The sequence below is a fragment of the Onychomys torridus genome, chromosome 7, assembly GCF_903995425.1.
Source record: "Onychomys torridus chromosome 7, mOncTor1.1, whole genome shotgun sequence".
Taxonomy (NCBI): Eukaryota; Metazoa; Chordata; class Mammalia; order Rodentia; family Cricetidae; genus Onychomys; species Onychomys torridus.
In genome coordinates this window covers 61592645-61609163 of record NC_050449.1, presented here as the reverse complement: position 1 = coordinate 61609163, position 16519 = coordinate 61592645, and the positions used below count along the sequence as shown (strand labels likewise).

Here is a 16519-nt window from a genome sequence, read left to right as displayed (position 1 = left end):
CCCTCATCTCTCTCCTTCCACCCCCCCATCCATTCCTCATAGAGGTAAGACCTCCCTTAGGTAGTCAACACAGGCTGGCAAACCAAGTCGGGGTAGGACCAAGCCCCCTCCTCCCCTAGATCAAGGCTGAACAAGGGATCCCACCATAGGGAATGGGCTCTAAAAAGCTAGTAATCAACATCTTTAGCCATGAGGGAAATGCAAATCAAAATGACTCTGAGATTCCATCTTACACCTGTCAGAATGGCTAAGTCAAAAACACTGATGATAGCTTATGTTGGAAAGGATGTGGAGAAAGGGGAACACTCCTCCACTGTTGGTAGGAGTGCAAACTTGTACAACCACTGTGGAAATCAGTATGGCGGTTTCTTATAAAATTGGGAATCAACCTACCTCAAGACCCAGTAATACCACTCTTGGACATATACCCAAGGAATACTCAATCATACCACAAGGACACTTGCTCAACTATGTTCATAACAGCATTATTCATAATAGCCAGAACCTGGAAACAACCTAGATGCCCCTCGACCAAAGAATGGATTAAGAAAATGAAGTGTTAGTCAGCAGTAAAAGACATCATGAAATTTGTAGGGGGAAAAAAAAAAACTAGAAAAAAATCATCCCAGACCCAGAAAGACAAACATGGTATGTACTCACTCACAAGTGAATATTAGATGCAAAGTAAAAGATAACCAGGCTACAATCTATAACCCCAGAAAATCTAGGCAAAGAGGAGGACCCTAAGAGGGTCATGCTGACAAACATGGTATGTACTCACTCACAAGTGAATATTAGATGCAAAGTAAAAGATAACCAGGCTACAATCTACAACCCCAGAAAATCTAGGCAAAGAGGAGGACCCTAAGAGGGTCATGCTTGGATTGCCCCAAGAAGGGGAAATAGCCAAGTCCTCCTGACTAAACTGGGGGATAAAGGTAGATGAGAGGGGATAGCAGTGGAAACATGAGAGATCAAGATGGCTGTGTTGGGGGAGGGACAGAGAGGGAGAGCAAAGAAAGAGATATCTTGACAGAGGGAGCCATTAGGGGGTCAGAGAGGAACCTGGTGCTAGGGAAATCCCCAGGAACCCACAAGGATGACTCCAGCCAAGACTCCTAGCAATAGTGGAGAGGGTGCCTGAACTAGCCCTCCCCTGTAATCAGATTGGTGACTACTATAATTATCATCATAGAACCCATATCCAGTGACTGACAGAAGCAGATGCAGAGACCCACAGCCAAACACTTGGCCACTCCTGGAGTTCAGTTGAACGGAGGGAGGAAGGATTATAAGAACAAGGGTGTGAGGGGTCAAGATCATGACAAGGAAAACCACAGAGACAGCTGACCCAAGCTAGTGGGAGCTCACAGACTCTGGACTGACAGCTGGGGAGCCTGCATGGGACTGAACTAGGCCCTCTGAACGTGGGTGACAGTGCACGACTTGATCTGTTTATGAGGCCCCCGGCAGTGGGACCAGGACTTATTCTGAGTACATACAATTTTTTTTAAAAAAAGAATCTTCTCTCTCCAAGATGAAGATGGTTCTTACAGCTCAGGCAGTTAACTGCAACGCCACATTTGAACTGGCAATGGTATCTGTAGCGCCTTCTGATCCTGTCTAAAGTCAGATTATTACTTTTTAGTTCTGGCTGTGCCTTAGAAACATACATGGAGCTTTCTTTAAAATAAACAAACAAAACAGATGCCCAGAGAGTCCCCACCTCAGAGTCTCAAAGCACCAACAAGATATTGGCATATTCTCTTGTGTGTAATTCAAAATAAAACACTCACCCAGGAAGCACAAGCAAGAAGTTTATCCCAGCTCACACTTCCTTAGAAAGCCCAAGTGTGTTCTTCCAATGTTTTGTTCTCTTTGGATTATGATGCATCTGCTTCACTATAGGCCCTGTGTGAGCCTCCTCTTCCTCTTCCTCGATAACCCAGCGCTGGATGGGCCTTCAGGCTGGTCCTGAGTGGCCAGCGGGAGCGGTGCAGAGTCAGGAATGCAAAGACTAAGGGGGTTGCAAAAGACTGGGGAGAAACAGTCCAGATCTGCAAGACCAGCGAAGAGACCCCATGTCCAAACCCGCCACCATGAAGTCTGTCTCCCAAGAAGAGAGATAGAGGCTCTTCCTGAGGGGCTGAGAACTCATGCAAGGCAGGAGCTCAGTGCAATGCAGCTGTGCATTCCTGAGTGCTGCAGCTAGGCCACACAGCTCCAGTGTGGACAGGGGCTCAGTGCCCAGGAAGAGGCTTTCCCTCACTCGCACTGTGTGAAGCCCCCCACAAGCTTTCACTTATCTTCTGATTACTATGGGATCAGAAGAGGGAAGGGAGAAAAATGAGAAGAGAATGTGACTTCAGTATTTAACACAGAGATCTCATACATGTAAACAATGTGGCAATGTTTTATTTCTCTCAGAACTTTATAAGCAAGTCTCTAGATGCATTTAAAGAAAAACATACAACATACCTAATTACATCCAACCAGTGGGTCACTTCTGTCCCAGGAAATTGTATCAGATAAAGATGTCATAGATAGTTGAAGGTGGTCAACTGAGACAGTGAGTTTATAGATTTAATTGTTCTTAGTGCAGCGTTCTACACAGTTGCTTCTGGAATAAACCAACAGTGCAAAATAATGCCATAAATACTGACAGTGCCATCAACAGCTATGACCAACATGAAAAACGTAATCAGATATTCCAATTCCTGATCAAGTCAGTTTTAAAAACAAGGGATGCTATTGTACTTGCTAGAAGGCTCATCGCCACCTTCTAGTTCTAGAAAGTTCAGTTAGGTTTAAAGCTATCAGTTTTATATGTGATGATTTTCTTAACAGGAATAAAAGTATTAAGCCAGGCACAGTGGCACACATCCTTAATCCCAGCGTTTGGGAAGCACAGATGGGCAGGTCTTAGTGAGTTAATGGCCAGCCCGGTCTACATTGTGAGACCCTATCAAAAGAAAGAAAGAAGAGTGGGGTAAGGAATGGAACTGAAAAATCCAACAACTCTCCTTAGGGGAACAGGGAGCAACAGTGGGGAATTAAGAAATCTTCTGGTGTCGTCTTAAAAGCATGACCCAGGCTGGTGAAAGGATGACCACACTTGAACAAAGGCAGAGCAAGCCCAGAGCATCCACACCTTCATCTCATCACTGCTTCCGTGCTTCAACTGAACGCCAGGATCAACACCCTGAACAAAGCAAAAGGTTCATCCACGGAGACTAAGGCCCTCAGAGTGAACAGGAGCCTAGGTTTGGCCCGCATTGGAGAGAGGACCAAGGACGGGGGCTTGTGCTGACTGACCCACAAAGGGAATACCCGTTTTCCAACTCTATACAGACTTTTACAAAAACATACACAATAAAGCAAGGAGAGAGTTTCTATTCCTCCTAGCAAATATTTAAAAGACATTTACAGGCATGCATTAGAATTATATGTTAACTTACAGCACCCTCAGCTGTCTTTCAAATTCTAAAATAAATCTCTGGAAATATAAAAAAGATATTGTGCTTTACATATTTCTGAATGCTGAGAAGCTTATAGTACATTGTTTTTAATTCCCAGCAGAATGTAATTGTGCCTGTGAGCTCATCCTGAAAAAGCACCCACTCTGACATCTAGTGAGGGCCTCACTATAAACAACAGAGCATGGCTGCCTGAAACTTCCAGATTGCCCATATTCTGTGAGTAGAAGGAAAGGGCGGGGTGAAGCACCCATGTAAAACTCGTCCTATTAGGAGAAAAATAACATTTTCATGAAAAGAAGAAGAGAGAAAATGCCATCTCTCCCTTTGGTGGCATTTTTTTTGGTCAATTACCTGGTTTACCAAAAGTGTTCTCTCGGGTCAATTATTGCACAAATTACCTTTAAACAAATGTCAGAGAGTCCACTATTTGTCTGGTTAAAACCTTTCAAAGCACACTACTCATTTTAAAATCTCCTTTCTTCAGTAAAGACTAATTAAAAACAAACCCAGCACCCTTTGTCTCACAATTTTAATATTAATGAACAGTCCCTTCAGAGTCTGAAGTGGTGTTTCTTTGAGGTCTGACCTACATGGTACAGCAGCAAACTCCTAATGTATGCAGAGTTGCAAAACCAAGACTCAACACTAAGAGTCCGAAAGAAAAACACAGTGCTGGATTTCCCAGGAAAACAAATCTAAGGGGTTGCTAGAAAGTTTCTCTCTCCAGAATTTTTGAAGTGACTGTTTCCTCTCGGCAGCCTTGTAAAGTCTGTGGTCAAGACGGAACGTGGGGCCTCAGGAGCCTGAGTGAAGGCTGCTTCATCAGCTTCTGCTGGTGCCGTGAAGACTGTGCGCTCTCAATGGCACCAAATGCTCTCTGGAAGGCAAAACAGGGCATTAACTACTGAGCTAACCTCTGGCTCACCAGGGGCAGGGGAGGCAGGGACACCAGAATCTCCACACAGGTTTAGACAAGGACCAGGCCACCACCCAATGTGACCCACAACCCTTCCTCTTTGGTGAGTTGAGTCTGTTATTCGCAGCACATCAACGCACGGTTACCAATAGTAAGAGTGTGTGAGACATAATGGCTACTAGCTATGACAGGCTTGTAAAGGTCTGCCGGTTCAAAATCTTGAGGGGGTTGTTAAACAAATAGTTTACCTTTGCTGTAATGGAATCCTTCAGGTAAATTTTCCGAAGATAGCCTAGACTGGTGCTGTCTTTTTTGTGGAAGAGACCCTGTTCCTGGTTTTAAAAGAAATAATGGGAGAAAAGAAATTATTCTCTAGAAGAAAAAAAAAAATACCATAATGTTTAATTGAATGCTTACATGTCAACTTACCTTATGAGCACTATACTATGCCATGCATACAATCAAGAACTATATGAAATACATCACCTTGCTACGAGGAGCAACTGCACACTAGAGTCAGAACTTATAGGCCTATCTGTGTAAAATAGGAGCCTCTGCAGGCAACAATAAATAGCCTACAGTGTGACAATACATGAAAATGTAAAATACATTGACTCAGTTCTCACCACTGCTGTGAAGGCAAGGTACTGTGGTAGCTCGAATGAGGATGGCCCCCATAAGCTTAGATGTTTGAATATTTGGTCTCCAGTTGGTGGAGCTATTTGAGAAGGATTGGGAGGTGTGGCCTTGTTGGAGGAGGTGTGTACTGGGCAGGCTTTGAGGATTCGAAAGACTGGCACCATACTCGGTCTCTCTTTCTCTCTGCTTCCAACTATCAGACCATGATGTAAGCTCTCAGCTCTTCCTGCCACAATGCCTTTGCTCCAGAATCATGGACTTTCACCTTCTGAAACTGTAAGCCCCAAATGAAACTGTTTCTTTTAAAAGTTGCCTTCTCATGGTGTTTAATCACAGCAATGGAAAAGTAAGTGAGAGATAGGTAGTAGCCAGGGAACTATAAAATATGCACAGGACAGTCGCCCCAGCTCCAAAACTACATTTCCTACCAGGGTACTCTGTACTATGGAAGGATCTGCTCCAGAACACAAATGGGCAGGCTGACTCGGTAATCTTTTGTTTGCAAATGTCTCCAATAAGAGAAGTAAAGGACATTCATTTCAAACTTATTTAAAATCTATTAGATTCTTGTGGGAAATATTGTTTGGAGAGTTTCAGTAAAGGGGATGATACCACTATTATTTAGGCTAAACAAAGACACTATAACAGTTACCATATTTAGGATGCCAATTGTATACATTTTCTTGAGAGAGATAAAAATACATCTAGAATAGTGTGTGAGTGTGTGTGAGTGTGTGTGAGTGTGTGTGAGTGTGTGTGTGTGTGTGTGTGTGTGTGTGTGTGTGTGTGTGTGTGTGTGTCCCCGCAGTGGTTAAGACCAAGAACCCAGCAGAGATGAGGTATCACTTCCTCTAATGCTTTACCGTGGAATGGAATGTCCATCCTTACAAAGGGATGGGAGCGAAGACACAGAGGGACCACAACACCTAAGTTACATTCACATTCTGGTGCACCAAATTATAAACAGAGCTATTCAGATCTAGTCTATTTTTAACTCTTATGTGTGTGGTGTGTGGCAGGTAGGTGTGCAGGCCACAATATGAGTGCAGAGGTCAAAACTACTCTGCAGGGTCCTTTCTCTCCAGAGTTCTGGGATCAAACTCCGGCCACCAAGTTTGCATAGTTTAAGTGGTTCAACCTGTTGAACATCCCATGGGCCTTAGACCTAATAGTAATTTTCACTGAAGCACGTAGTCTCCCAAAAGCTTAGCAAAGAGAATGCTTCTAGAAATGTCTAAGAGTCTAGCAAAATGGATATAGATATAAGGAAAGAAAAACTCCTACTCACTAATGCTTAATTTTATCGAAAGGCGGAAGTAGCTGCCAGCAACCTGGTTCTGGCAGATAAACTGACATTTCACTCTGTGTCAGAATAAACGTTATACAAAGTTAGTCAGGTTTGTTTACAGTTTAGCATGCACTAACACAGACAGCAACGGCACAGTTCCTCCAGACAGTCTGCCTCTGTAACTGTGAGGCAGCCAGAAAGCACTGACTGAGTGACTCCCGGGCTCTGAGGGTCTGATTCCTATTTTCTTACCTTCACTGAAATCTTCAGCAGATTTTCACTGACTTCGGGAGGACACACAAAATCTTCAAATAGACACTGCCAGTCCACAGACATATGGCCGAGGATTTCAACTTCCTTTATAAACAGTACCCGCCTATTTTGGAAAAGAAAACACATACAGCCACATTTCAGCTCCATCCTTTATTCCGCCTGTGTTTAGTAAAGAACAAAACTGACCCACACAAGAGTGTGGACCAGAGGACCAGAGGCTCAGCCTGAAGAGGCATGGGAAATCCTTATCAACCTCCTCGCCCTAGGACTCAGGAAAGAGCAGGCAGAAAGAAAGGGAGGGCTGGAGGGTGAGAGGATGCTGTGACATGCTGTCTTCTAGACTTGACATGGCTACTGCCTCAGACACTCAAAGCCACCGTGGTTACCATTACAAGACATGCACAAGTTCAGCCAGCTCAAATCCCAGCACAGACGGGAGCCGGTCTCCAGGGCCACTCCTGAGGAGCTCCTGGCAGTGGGTGGTCCTCGGGAGGGAGAATCATTCTGTTCTGAGTATGGCCGCTGGTAGGTTTCCTACACTCCACTGGATGGTCCTTCCTCATGCACATACTAGCAGCAAAAATCAGACTTAGTGGATTATTAAAAAAGAAATAAAAAGAGGTGGAGAGACATGAAGTTGAGAAGGGAGCATGTTGGGGGAGGATACAAGGGCAGCTGGAAGGGAGAAATGGAGGACAGATAAGATCATATTTCCTTGTATATATGCATGAAATTCTTAAGAATAAAGAAAACAATTTAAAAATTAAAAAACATTCACTCACAGAAAAGCATGCTTTTCATTAAAAAAAAAGTCTATGTAAATGTCAAATGGAATGCAATATAATTCTCTACCTAACAAAACAGACTTTCAAACTTCCCCTGCTGTCAATCTGGAAGAATTCAGTACCGCTGTTTCGGGTTTTGAACCAGCAAAACAACTGAGCAGGGAATCCCATTTGAAACACAAGAGGCGCAGGATGCACCCTCATCTGGGAGGCGAAAAGAAGGCCCTGAAGACCATTTACTTGGAATATTCCTAATTGCTCCCTCCTGTCAGTCACTTACGCCTTCCAGCCAAGACAGATGGTGCAGGAAATGTCACAAACCCAAATGTCAGCAAAGACGCACTTCGGACCTACTAATAAATACCAGGCTTGAGCATTTTAACGCTGATGTATGTCACAGGAGGGATGGTTCGCTTTACTCAACAGTAATAAAAATATGTAATCCTTAAAGGACACCCACACTGATTTCCCAGTGAGCCAGATTAATTCCTGACACAACTATACTTGATTTTAACTCTCCATTAAAGACAGTACAACTAGAAATGCAGATTTGTGAAATCAAACAACATCCAGGGAATCATGCCAAAGAAAAGAACAAACTTTCCAACTCAGCTTGAGAGGCACCCAGTGCCTAGAAGGGAAACCAAGCCCAGGAGACAATGGCACACAGCTGCAGAGCACTGGAGAGGGGGTGGGCTGCACTGGAGAGGGGGTGGGCTGCACTGGAGAGGGGGCGGGCTGCACTGGAGAGGACAGGCTGACTGGAGAGGGGGCGGGCTGCACTGGAGAGGGGGAGGGCTGCACTGGAGAGGGACAGGCTGACTAGAGAGGGGGCGGGCTGCACTGGAGAGGGGGAGGGCTTCACTGGAGAGGGGGCGGGCTGCACTGGAGGGGCAGGCAGCACTGGAGAGGGACAGGCTGCACTGGAGAGGGGTGGGCTGTACTGGAGAGGGAGTGGGCTGCACTGGAGAGGACAGGCTGGAGAGGGTGCAGGCTGCACTGGAGAGGGGCGGGCTGCACTGGAGAGGGACAGGCTGCACTGGAGAGGGGCGGGCTGCACTGGAGAGGGGGGGGGCTGTACTGGAGAGGGGCGGGCTGCACTGGAGAGGGACAGGCTGCACTGGAGAGAGAGCGGGCTGCACTGGAGAGGACAGGCTGGAGAGGGGGCAGGCTGCACTGGAGAGGGGTGGGCTGCATTGGAGAGGGAGCAGGCTGCACTGGAGAGGGACAGGCTGTACTGGCAGCATGGGGTTGAGTTCGAGTTGATCACTGAAAAGGAGATCTCTTTAGAGAGAGGCAGTCACTGTTCAGACAATATAGATACAGCAACAGATTAAGTATTCAAAAGAAGGGACTGAGTGTGCGGTGCTGAGAATTGAACTCAGGACCTTACAAAGGCTAGGCAAGCACTCTCTCACTCAGTTATGGCCCCATGCCCCTTATCACTTTATTTGGAGGCAGGGTCTCACAACATTACCCCAAACTCAGTACCCTAATCAGGGCTTAACCTTGCAATCTTCCGGACTCTCTCTCCCAAGCAGCAGGAATAACAGGCCTCGCCACCAACCCCAGCCAAAGGAAAGGCTAAATGAGGAGCGTGGAGGTCTGTGGCTGGAATACCAAACATACACTTGGGTGAGAAAATCACCTGAAGGCCTAATTTTAGAGTGATATTTATTCACTGTCATCTTGAAATTAGGACTTTATCTTATGGGTAACTGGACACAAGAAGGTTCTTTGTTTTGGACATACTCCTAGTGATAGGCAAGAGAGTGGGGGCTCAGGGTCTGGAGGAGACAATTAAGACAGGCAGCTGCTGCAAAGGAAACAGTGACAGCCTCACTTATGACAGTGGTTGTAAAGGGAGAGAGGAAACGGCTAGACTCTGGGTGCTCAGAAGGCAGACCTGAACGAACCTGGTAGTCCAGGAGAATTAGAGCAGGCCCCTGACACTGTTTCTCAGAAGGGGTGCCAGGAGAATTTTGGACTTGTTTGGGGCTGATACCTCCAGCACCCCTGGCCCTTGCAGAGCGAGAACCAGCAGAGCCTTCCCTCATGTGACACCTTCAACACCCACACAGCACTCTAACCAGTGCCCCACACCCCGGCCCTAAGCCCAGTTCAGTACCAGGTATCAGGGCCTTGTGCCAGATGCAGCTTCCTATCCTGTGTGATTCTAAGCTCCCTCTTCTTCTGACCACTCCATCAACAGCTGTTCTCCCGTACCTGCAGCCTCCATTCTCTTTCCTGCTCCAAGTATCACTGTTCAAATCTCGTCATCTCCTGTGTGACACACCCTGGCATGGAGTCTCCACGGCCTCCACTCCAGATCTTTTTGAAGGTCTATTTTAATTTGTAAGTGTGTATGTATTCGTGGGTATGTGCACTTATGTGCAGCTGCCCACGGAGGTCAGAGGCATCAGCCCAGTGGGGATGCTGAGACCTGAACCTGGGCTCTACATGAGCAGCAAGTGCTCTTAAGCACCAAGCCATCTCTACAGCTCCCGTGGTCACACCTCCACTAACGGGTCAACAAGATGACTGAAGAAGCCTTCCTTATATGACTGGTTGGTTAACCTCTTTAGAAAGACGTGTTCAAAGTGTGGAGTCTGTAGTTCACCTTCTTGTATGTTTCTTCTCTTCCAGGTATATTCAGGTCCAACAGTGAGGAGCTGGGTTGCAGCTCAGTTCAAGAACACTCACTTAACAATCATTACACCTTGGGTTTGATTTCCAAAACTCAGATAGATGGAATGGATACATTAGAGGGAAGGAGGGAGGGAGGGAGGGGAGGAGCAGGAGAAGGAGGGAGGGAAGGAGGATGGGTAAAAGAGAGGGAGAGGGAAGAAACTAGGGCAGACTGTGTCTACTCTAAACACTTTGCTTTAATCCTACAAAATATAGCACTTAGAAAATCATTCATCTACAGTAGTTATCTGGAGATGTTTATTTCTAGAGTAAATCCTGAGATATTACGTTTGATATTTAAGCACAAACCCCTTTTCTCTGGAAAAAGTGCTTACCAAAATACTGAGAAGGAACTTGGATGGGCATACAGAAACCACACCATCCTTAAAAGGGATTTGTCAATTCCCCAAATAAAACCTCACAAGGGAAAGTGATATCAACTTCTTCAATTTGAAGTGTGACTCCTTACCATAACATCACCACTGCAGGATGAAGGCTATTCCTACTGGGTCATCAGCAGCTGCCACATCTGGATAAGCCCTAAGCCAAGGTAGGCCTAGCTTCTGCATCTCCAGAATAAGGGTCTCTGAACATGTGCTCTCAGAACTATCTAGAACTGTGTTTCTGTGACTGAATGAAAATGATCACCTTGTCCCTGAAGTATAGTTTTCCAACTCCTCTGTCACTACAGCCTCTGAAGCCCTCCCATGAACGCAGCTAGGCTGCATCTGGATGCCAATACCTGTTTGTAATCATAAGGACTGCCCTCTTGTTCCCAGGAACAGCACAGTGGAACTGGTAGGTCTCGCCTTCCAGCTTCTTGATATGGTTCTGAAAAAGAAACAAGACTTAAGACTTGGGAACCATATATATTTAAATACTATCTGTGTAATAGTCGATAACCAATGTTTGGAAAAGGCACATTAGAAGCAAAACTAGAATACTACATATTGGCATCTGATGCAAGAAAACAACTTGTTTACAGTATCAATTACTTTTTACTATTGCCTTAAAGAGAAATGTACTCAATGCTTACCAGGTGAGCATCTGATGAAAAACATCTTGTTCTTAGTAACTTAAGAGATTTGAAACTATCAACTAGAAGCAATCATACATCTTAATTAAGAATATATAAACATATAGTAAGTATAAAACTGTTACATTAATGTCTCAGCAGTCCTTAAAGGTCCCTCCCTGGCAAGGGCTTGGATGGGTCTAATAAAACTGCTCACCAAAGAACACAATATTTAGAAATCATGGTCTTGAAATTCTTTTCAGAAGATGGTTTATATTTTTCTTTCAATTCCTCTGAGTGAAGCTTGTGACCCTTCTTAAAAGCTAAGGTCCAGGGGCTGGAGAGCTGGCTCGGTGGATAAGAGCACTTACTGCTCTTTCAGAGGACCCAGGTTCTATTTCCAACACACACACTGCAGTTCACAATCGCCTATAACTCCAGTTTCAAGGGCTCTGATGCCCTCCTTCTGGCTCCCAAAGGCTTAAACACACACACATGGTACACATACATACACTCAGGCACACATACATACACATGAAAGACAGTAATTTTCAAAATACTAAGACCCAACCACTTTGAACAAGGTTATGTACTATGTAATGGTAAACCTCCAAGGTATTCGCTGGCTTTGGTTATATTTGGTTTTATAGATTAAGCACAAGTTGAAAAGGAACATTTTTCATATGAAATTGTATTCTGACTAAAATAGACAATTATGGACATGAAGAATTTCGAAATAGTTTGAAAAAGCATTTCAAAATAGTTCACAGTTTATTTCTAATGCACAAAAAAAACAAATATAAATTGTAGCCAATAAAATATTTATTTTCTTTTTCAAGTATCTTAAAACGGTTGACTTAAATTAGTCAATACACATTAAAAATAACAGTTTTTATAACACATACTAATGAAAGACTATTATTGATCTCACCTATAGCAAATGATTAAAGATCAAATGATACATGGGCATAACACACAGAAGACAGACAGACACACTGAATGAAGGAGCCCGTCACATTGCAGGACTGAGAACATACCGCCAACAGCACTAGGATCACAAAGTCACATGCGCACAGCAGAGAAAGCATGCTTGGTGGTATGATTTCAAAGCTGAAGTACCTTCTTCATTTGTGGTGCTGGGGATGGAACCCATAAACTTGACAATTACGAAAAACCATGACCAAGGATCACAAAAGCCATGAATAAGGAAGAGAACTCCTATAGAACTAAGGTGGCATCTTCAGGATGCATCTCAGAGGAGATGGGCACTTGATTCAGTTTGCCCCTGGGAATTAGCTCCAATGTTTTGCCATCAATACCTCAGTTTCTTCAGGGAAAATGGGAAAATGGACTAGCACACTATACTAACGTAGTGCCTTGAGCTGGAGCTCGGGGATGCATGTGTAAGCCGGGGATGCTGGAGGGGCAGAGACACAGGCTTCTTTCCTAATATTCCCATTGGTTATCAATCAAGCTGTGCTTCAACCTCCAAGAGCCTTAATGGGAAATTTACTACCAAGATACACTGAGAAATATCATTTCAGTGCCAGTAAAGATCTGGTAGACTCTGAAATTCAGAGTAAGACCCTCAGCCACCAGGGGCAGCAGGAGGTCAGACTGAATCAAATGATGCTCTCTTTCCAACGTAGCACAAGGAATTTAGGAAGACTTTGCTACATAACGGTTCCTTTGCCCATTCCCTCTCATCCCTTTCAAATCGGTTCTAAGAAAATGGCACAGGGCATGAAATGGCAAAATACAAATGCACAGCGGTATTCATCAGAGAATTAACAGTACCAAGTACAGCACAGGAGCCGATACAGGGGACTGAGAACAGTCGGATATACAACAGTACCACAAAGGTTATCTCAGTGGGTAGACAGGCGAGGGGTAGAATTGTTCATGAAACATTTCCATACATGGAAAAACACACTTGGATAGAAAAAAGCAAGGAAGTCCACTTTAAATCTTGTATGACCATAAGAGTCATAAGCAAAATAAATAATAAATAAAACCCATCTCTATATACATACATACACATACATGTACAGCATAAGCAGCATTTCCTAAGGGAATACTGGTGTGGACTATACACATGGCATGTGAGTAAGGCTTTTCACAGCAAAGTAGTAGAGAACACAGAGGAATGCTTGGGAGGTAAAAAGAAGAAAAGCTAAAAAGGCTCCCCAAATAAAGATCCCCAAATAAATTATTTCAAATAAATTAATATGACAGTAAGATCTAGGAGGATATAATCTAATACTCTAAGACTCTGCAATAGTTACATGTCTACTTACTCCCTTATGGAGTCAGTCCAGCAGAGTCTAAATAACCAGTAATTGCTTCTTATCCAACTGGCTAACTGCAGCAAGATGGGCGAGCAGGAGATGCAGTGGACTAAACTTCTCAGTCACCCAGGAACCAACTATCAAACCCTACAGCAACTTATTTTCTGTCCCTTCCAATAATTATTACAATATAGTCAAGTGTAAAGAGTTGTCTGATATCGTAACTAAAACGCCATACGAGATGACTATATGCTTAGCTAAAATAACCTTTTTGTGCTTAGTAACATACATTTATAAAAAAGAGAAATCACAGGAATCACTAAAGAGCTAAAAAATAAAATAAAAATACACAATAAATAAAGACCTTGGGTTTCAGAGGTTCACAAAAGTCTGAGTAAACTTGAAGTCTAATCAGGAAAACTAAAAACTGTGGCCCTGACACAAGAACCTATAGCATCTGAAGCAACAGATTGTGCTTGATTCTCTAGAAGCTGCACACACAGGAACACTGTGCATATGCCCTGTTATCCAGGCACAAGAAGAGATTTTCTTTATTTTCTTTATTTATTTATTTGCTACTGTTAATATTTACATGTTTTTCTATCCTTGGTCCCAAAAGCACAGAAGTTTTATTTTGAGGGGAACATAGTGGTCCAGGGTTCAAACCCAGGCCTTGTGTGTGCTATTTTACGTGAGCTGTGCTGCAGCTCAATGATGTAAGTCATTTCTTTGTCTGTCTAGCATTGTCTGGTTGTTGGACATTAACTATTTTCTCTTTAAATTGTTTTTTTTAGATGTAAAGCATTCAAATAATTGGCCTTTATAACTATATGTTTAAAAACATATAAATTTATGTCTTTAATTCCAGCACTTGGGAGGCAGAAACAAGAGAATCTCTGTGAGTTCAAGGCCAGCCTGGTCAAAACAGAGAGTTCCAGGCCACACAGTGAGACCCTGCCTAAAAAAATGAATCCTACTGAATGTTTGCATCTTAACAGTTTCACTATCTTCAAACATATATTAGGGATGAGGTTTCTACTTTCAATTGTAATTGTTAGATAAGACACTGTTAAATTACAAAATAAAAAAAAAAACATTTCCGTCATTTATTTTAAAAAGAAATTAAAATATAACTTGAGAGTTAACTGGGGGTATAAACGACAATTTAATTTTTTTCACATCAAGAAGTTTATGAAGTGTCAGTGGCATATGCATGAGTACGTCTGTGCATGTGTATATGAGGGCATGCACACACATATGTATGGAGGTCCAAAGGTCACTATCAGCTATCTTCTTCCATTACTCTCTCTTTTCTTTTGCTTTGTTTGTGAGCAGGCTCTCTCACTAAATCTGGTGCTCACTGAGCGAGCCCCAGCTCCTGCCTGTTTCCCAGCCCCTACTCTAGTACTGGAGTTACAGACAGATACCACCACCACCACATCTGCCTTTTATAGGGGTACTGGAGATCTGAACTCAGGTCTTTGTGCTTGTTTGTAAAGACTTTACCAACTGAGCCACCATCCCAGCCTCTAAAGAGTTTGTTTTTAAAAGGTAAAGTTCTCTATACATTCAACTGCCACCAAGGTAATTTGCCTAATTACATGGTCTGCTACTGAGTCCACTGACAATAATTAAATTCAGTAACTACAAAGTGAGCATAACCAACCAAGAGGCTGTTTTCCAAAAGCATTCTGCTCAAGGCTAAGGGCACGGACTGCACAAAAGCACTTCATGTATTGTGCTGTAAGAGAGCTCAGAAAGAAGAGTACTGAAGGAACATCGTCCTACAACTCCTGTGCCTGTCTGGTCTCATCGCAGGTCTAAGGACCAGCTCAGAGAAGCTACACATTGCTTATTAGTAGTCCCATAATGAATAAGTTTGGTGACATATGGAGCAGAACCCTATATAACTCCATCATCAAGATTCACAAATATAAAGAGACACTCACTGCATAGAACCATCCTTCCCAACTTTATCTGTTCATGAACAACCTAATACACAAAAATGACAAATTCCCAAAACTGTAGCAAAATATATGCTCTGGGTCCAATATCCTTTGACCACAACCCCAAACTAGCCAAGTTATTTCCTGCACCTCTTAGACATGTGCAGAATTACAAGAAGTCACAACTTTCAACTGTCGTCAAGCCACTATTAGGAAAAGTTCAGCCAGCAGTGATAGTTAAAGAGAAAATTTCATTAAAATTAACCCAGTCTGAGTCACACACAGTTAATAGTAGTAGTTTGAGTTTTAAGGATGGAATCAGGCAGTACAGGAAACATTTACTCCTGTGTTTCCAGTTCTTGCTGTGTAGGCAGAAAAAGAAAGAAAATAAAGTTAGAAGTGTACAAAAAGATAAAATGTAATCAATCATATACAATGAAAACCAAAGGCTAAGAATAATTAAGTCTCTATCATAAAGTACAAAAATATTAGTACGTTTCTGTTGAGGGAAAGCCAGTCTGGGAGAATAGCCATTTAAGTATGTACATATTATTTAAGTATAATGAAACTATAACCAAAACAAAATGCCAAAATATATGAATTTTTAAATGTCTAATGAGATTATAATGTAGATATAAGTGTATAATCTCTTTTTCTCTTCTCCAGTCCTGTTTACCAGAATAAACTTAGATTTTTCACAATAAGAGGAATACGTTCATTTGACTGAGAGCAAAGGAAGCAGAGGAATTCCAACAATTAGCCACAAAGCAAGAAGCCAAAACTGAGCACAGGAACTAAGAGCTGCTACTGAGACAGAGAAGCAGTCAACAGCTCCTTTCAAGACAGTCTTCTCTGCACAAAAAAAGCCTTGTGCCTTTTTCCTGTCCCGTGCAGAAAATAGTTACCAGTTACTTCTCCTTACCTGCCAGGTCATCATACACAACAATACATGCTACTCTACAAACCATGGAGATTCCTTCAAAGACTCATGACCGGGGACTTGAAAAACCACCCGTGAGATCTTGATCTTAGACCCTTCCCATCTCACAACATGAAGAGCAGAATTTACCTCAAATAAGTCGGAGCCCTCGGATTCCTGCCTGTCATATGGACGAATGATGCCATCTTCGTGGATCAGGCGAGGTGGACGCAGGCTGCACACCTCCTCAGTCGATTCTGCTACCCTGAATAAGGTACCACAT

The 16519-nt window shown here is 43.2% G+C and overlaps 1 protein-coding gene across 3 annotated transcripts in view; it reads right to left on the bottom strand.

The window, feature by feature from the left end:
• Nucleotides 1–2393: 2393 nt before the first annotated feature.
• Nucleotides 2394–16519, bottom strand: part of Vps13c (vacuolar protein sorting 13 homolog C) — a 160202-nt gene continuing 146076 nt past the window's right edge. For 2 of the 3 annotated variants that reach the window (XM_036193188.1, XM_036193189.1), the window contains 5 exons: nt 16387–16501; nt 10811–10899; nt 6575–6698; nt 4644–4727; nt 2394–4356 (listed from right to left, as the gene is read on the bottom strand). In XM_036193188.1, the coding sequence (XP_036049081.1) occupies nt 4255–4356; nt 4644–4727; nt 6575–6698; nt 10811–10899; nt 16387–16501 (514 nt within the window). In that variant the 3' untranslated portion in view covers nt 2394–4254. Of the gene's footprint in view, nt 4357–4643; nt 4728–6574; nt 6699–10810; nt 10900–15327; nt 15680–16386; nt 16502–16519 lie in introns of those variants that run through there. The other variant, XM_036193190.1, reaches the window with a different exon arrangement.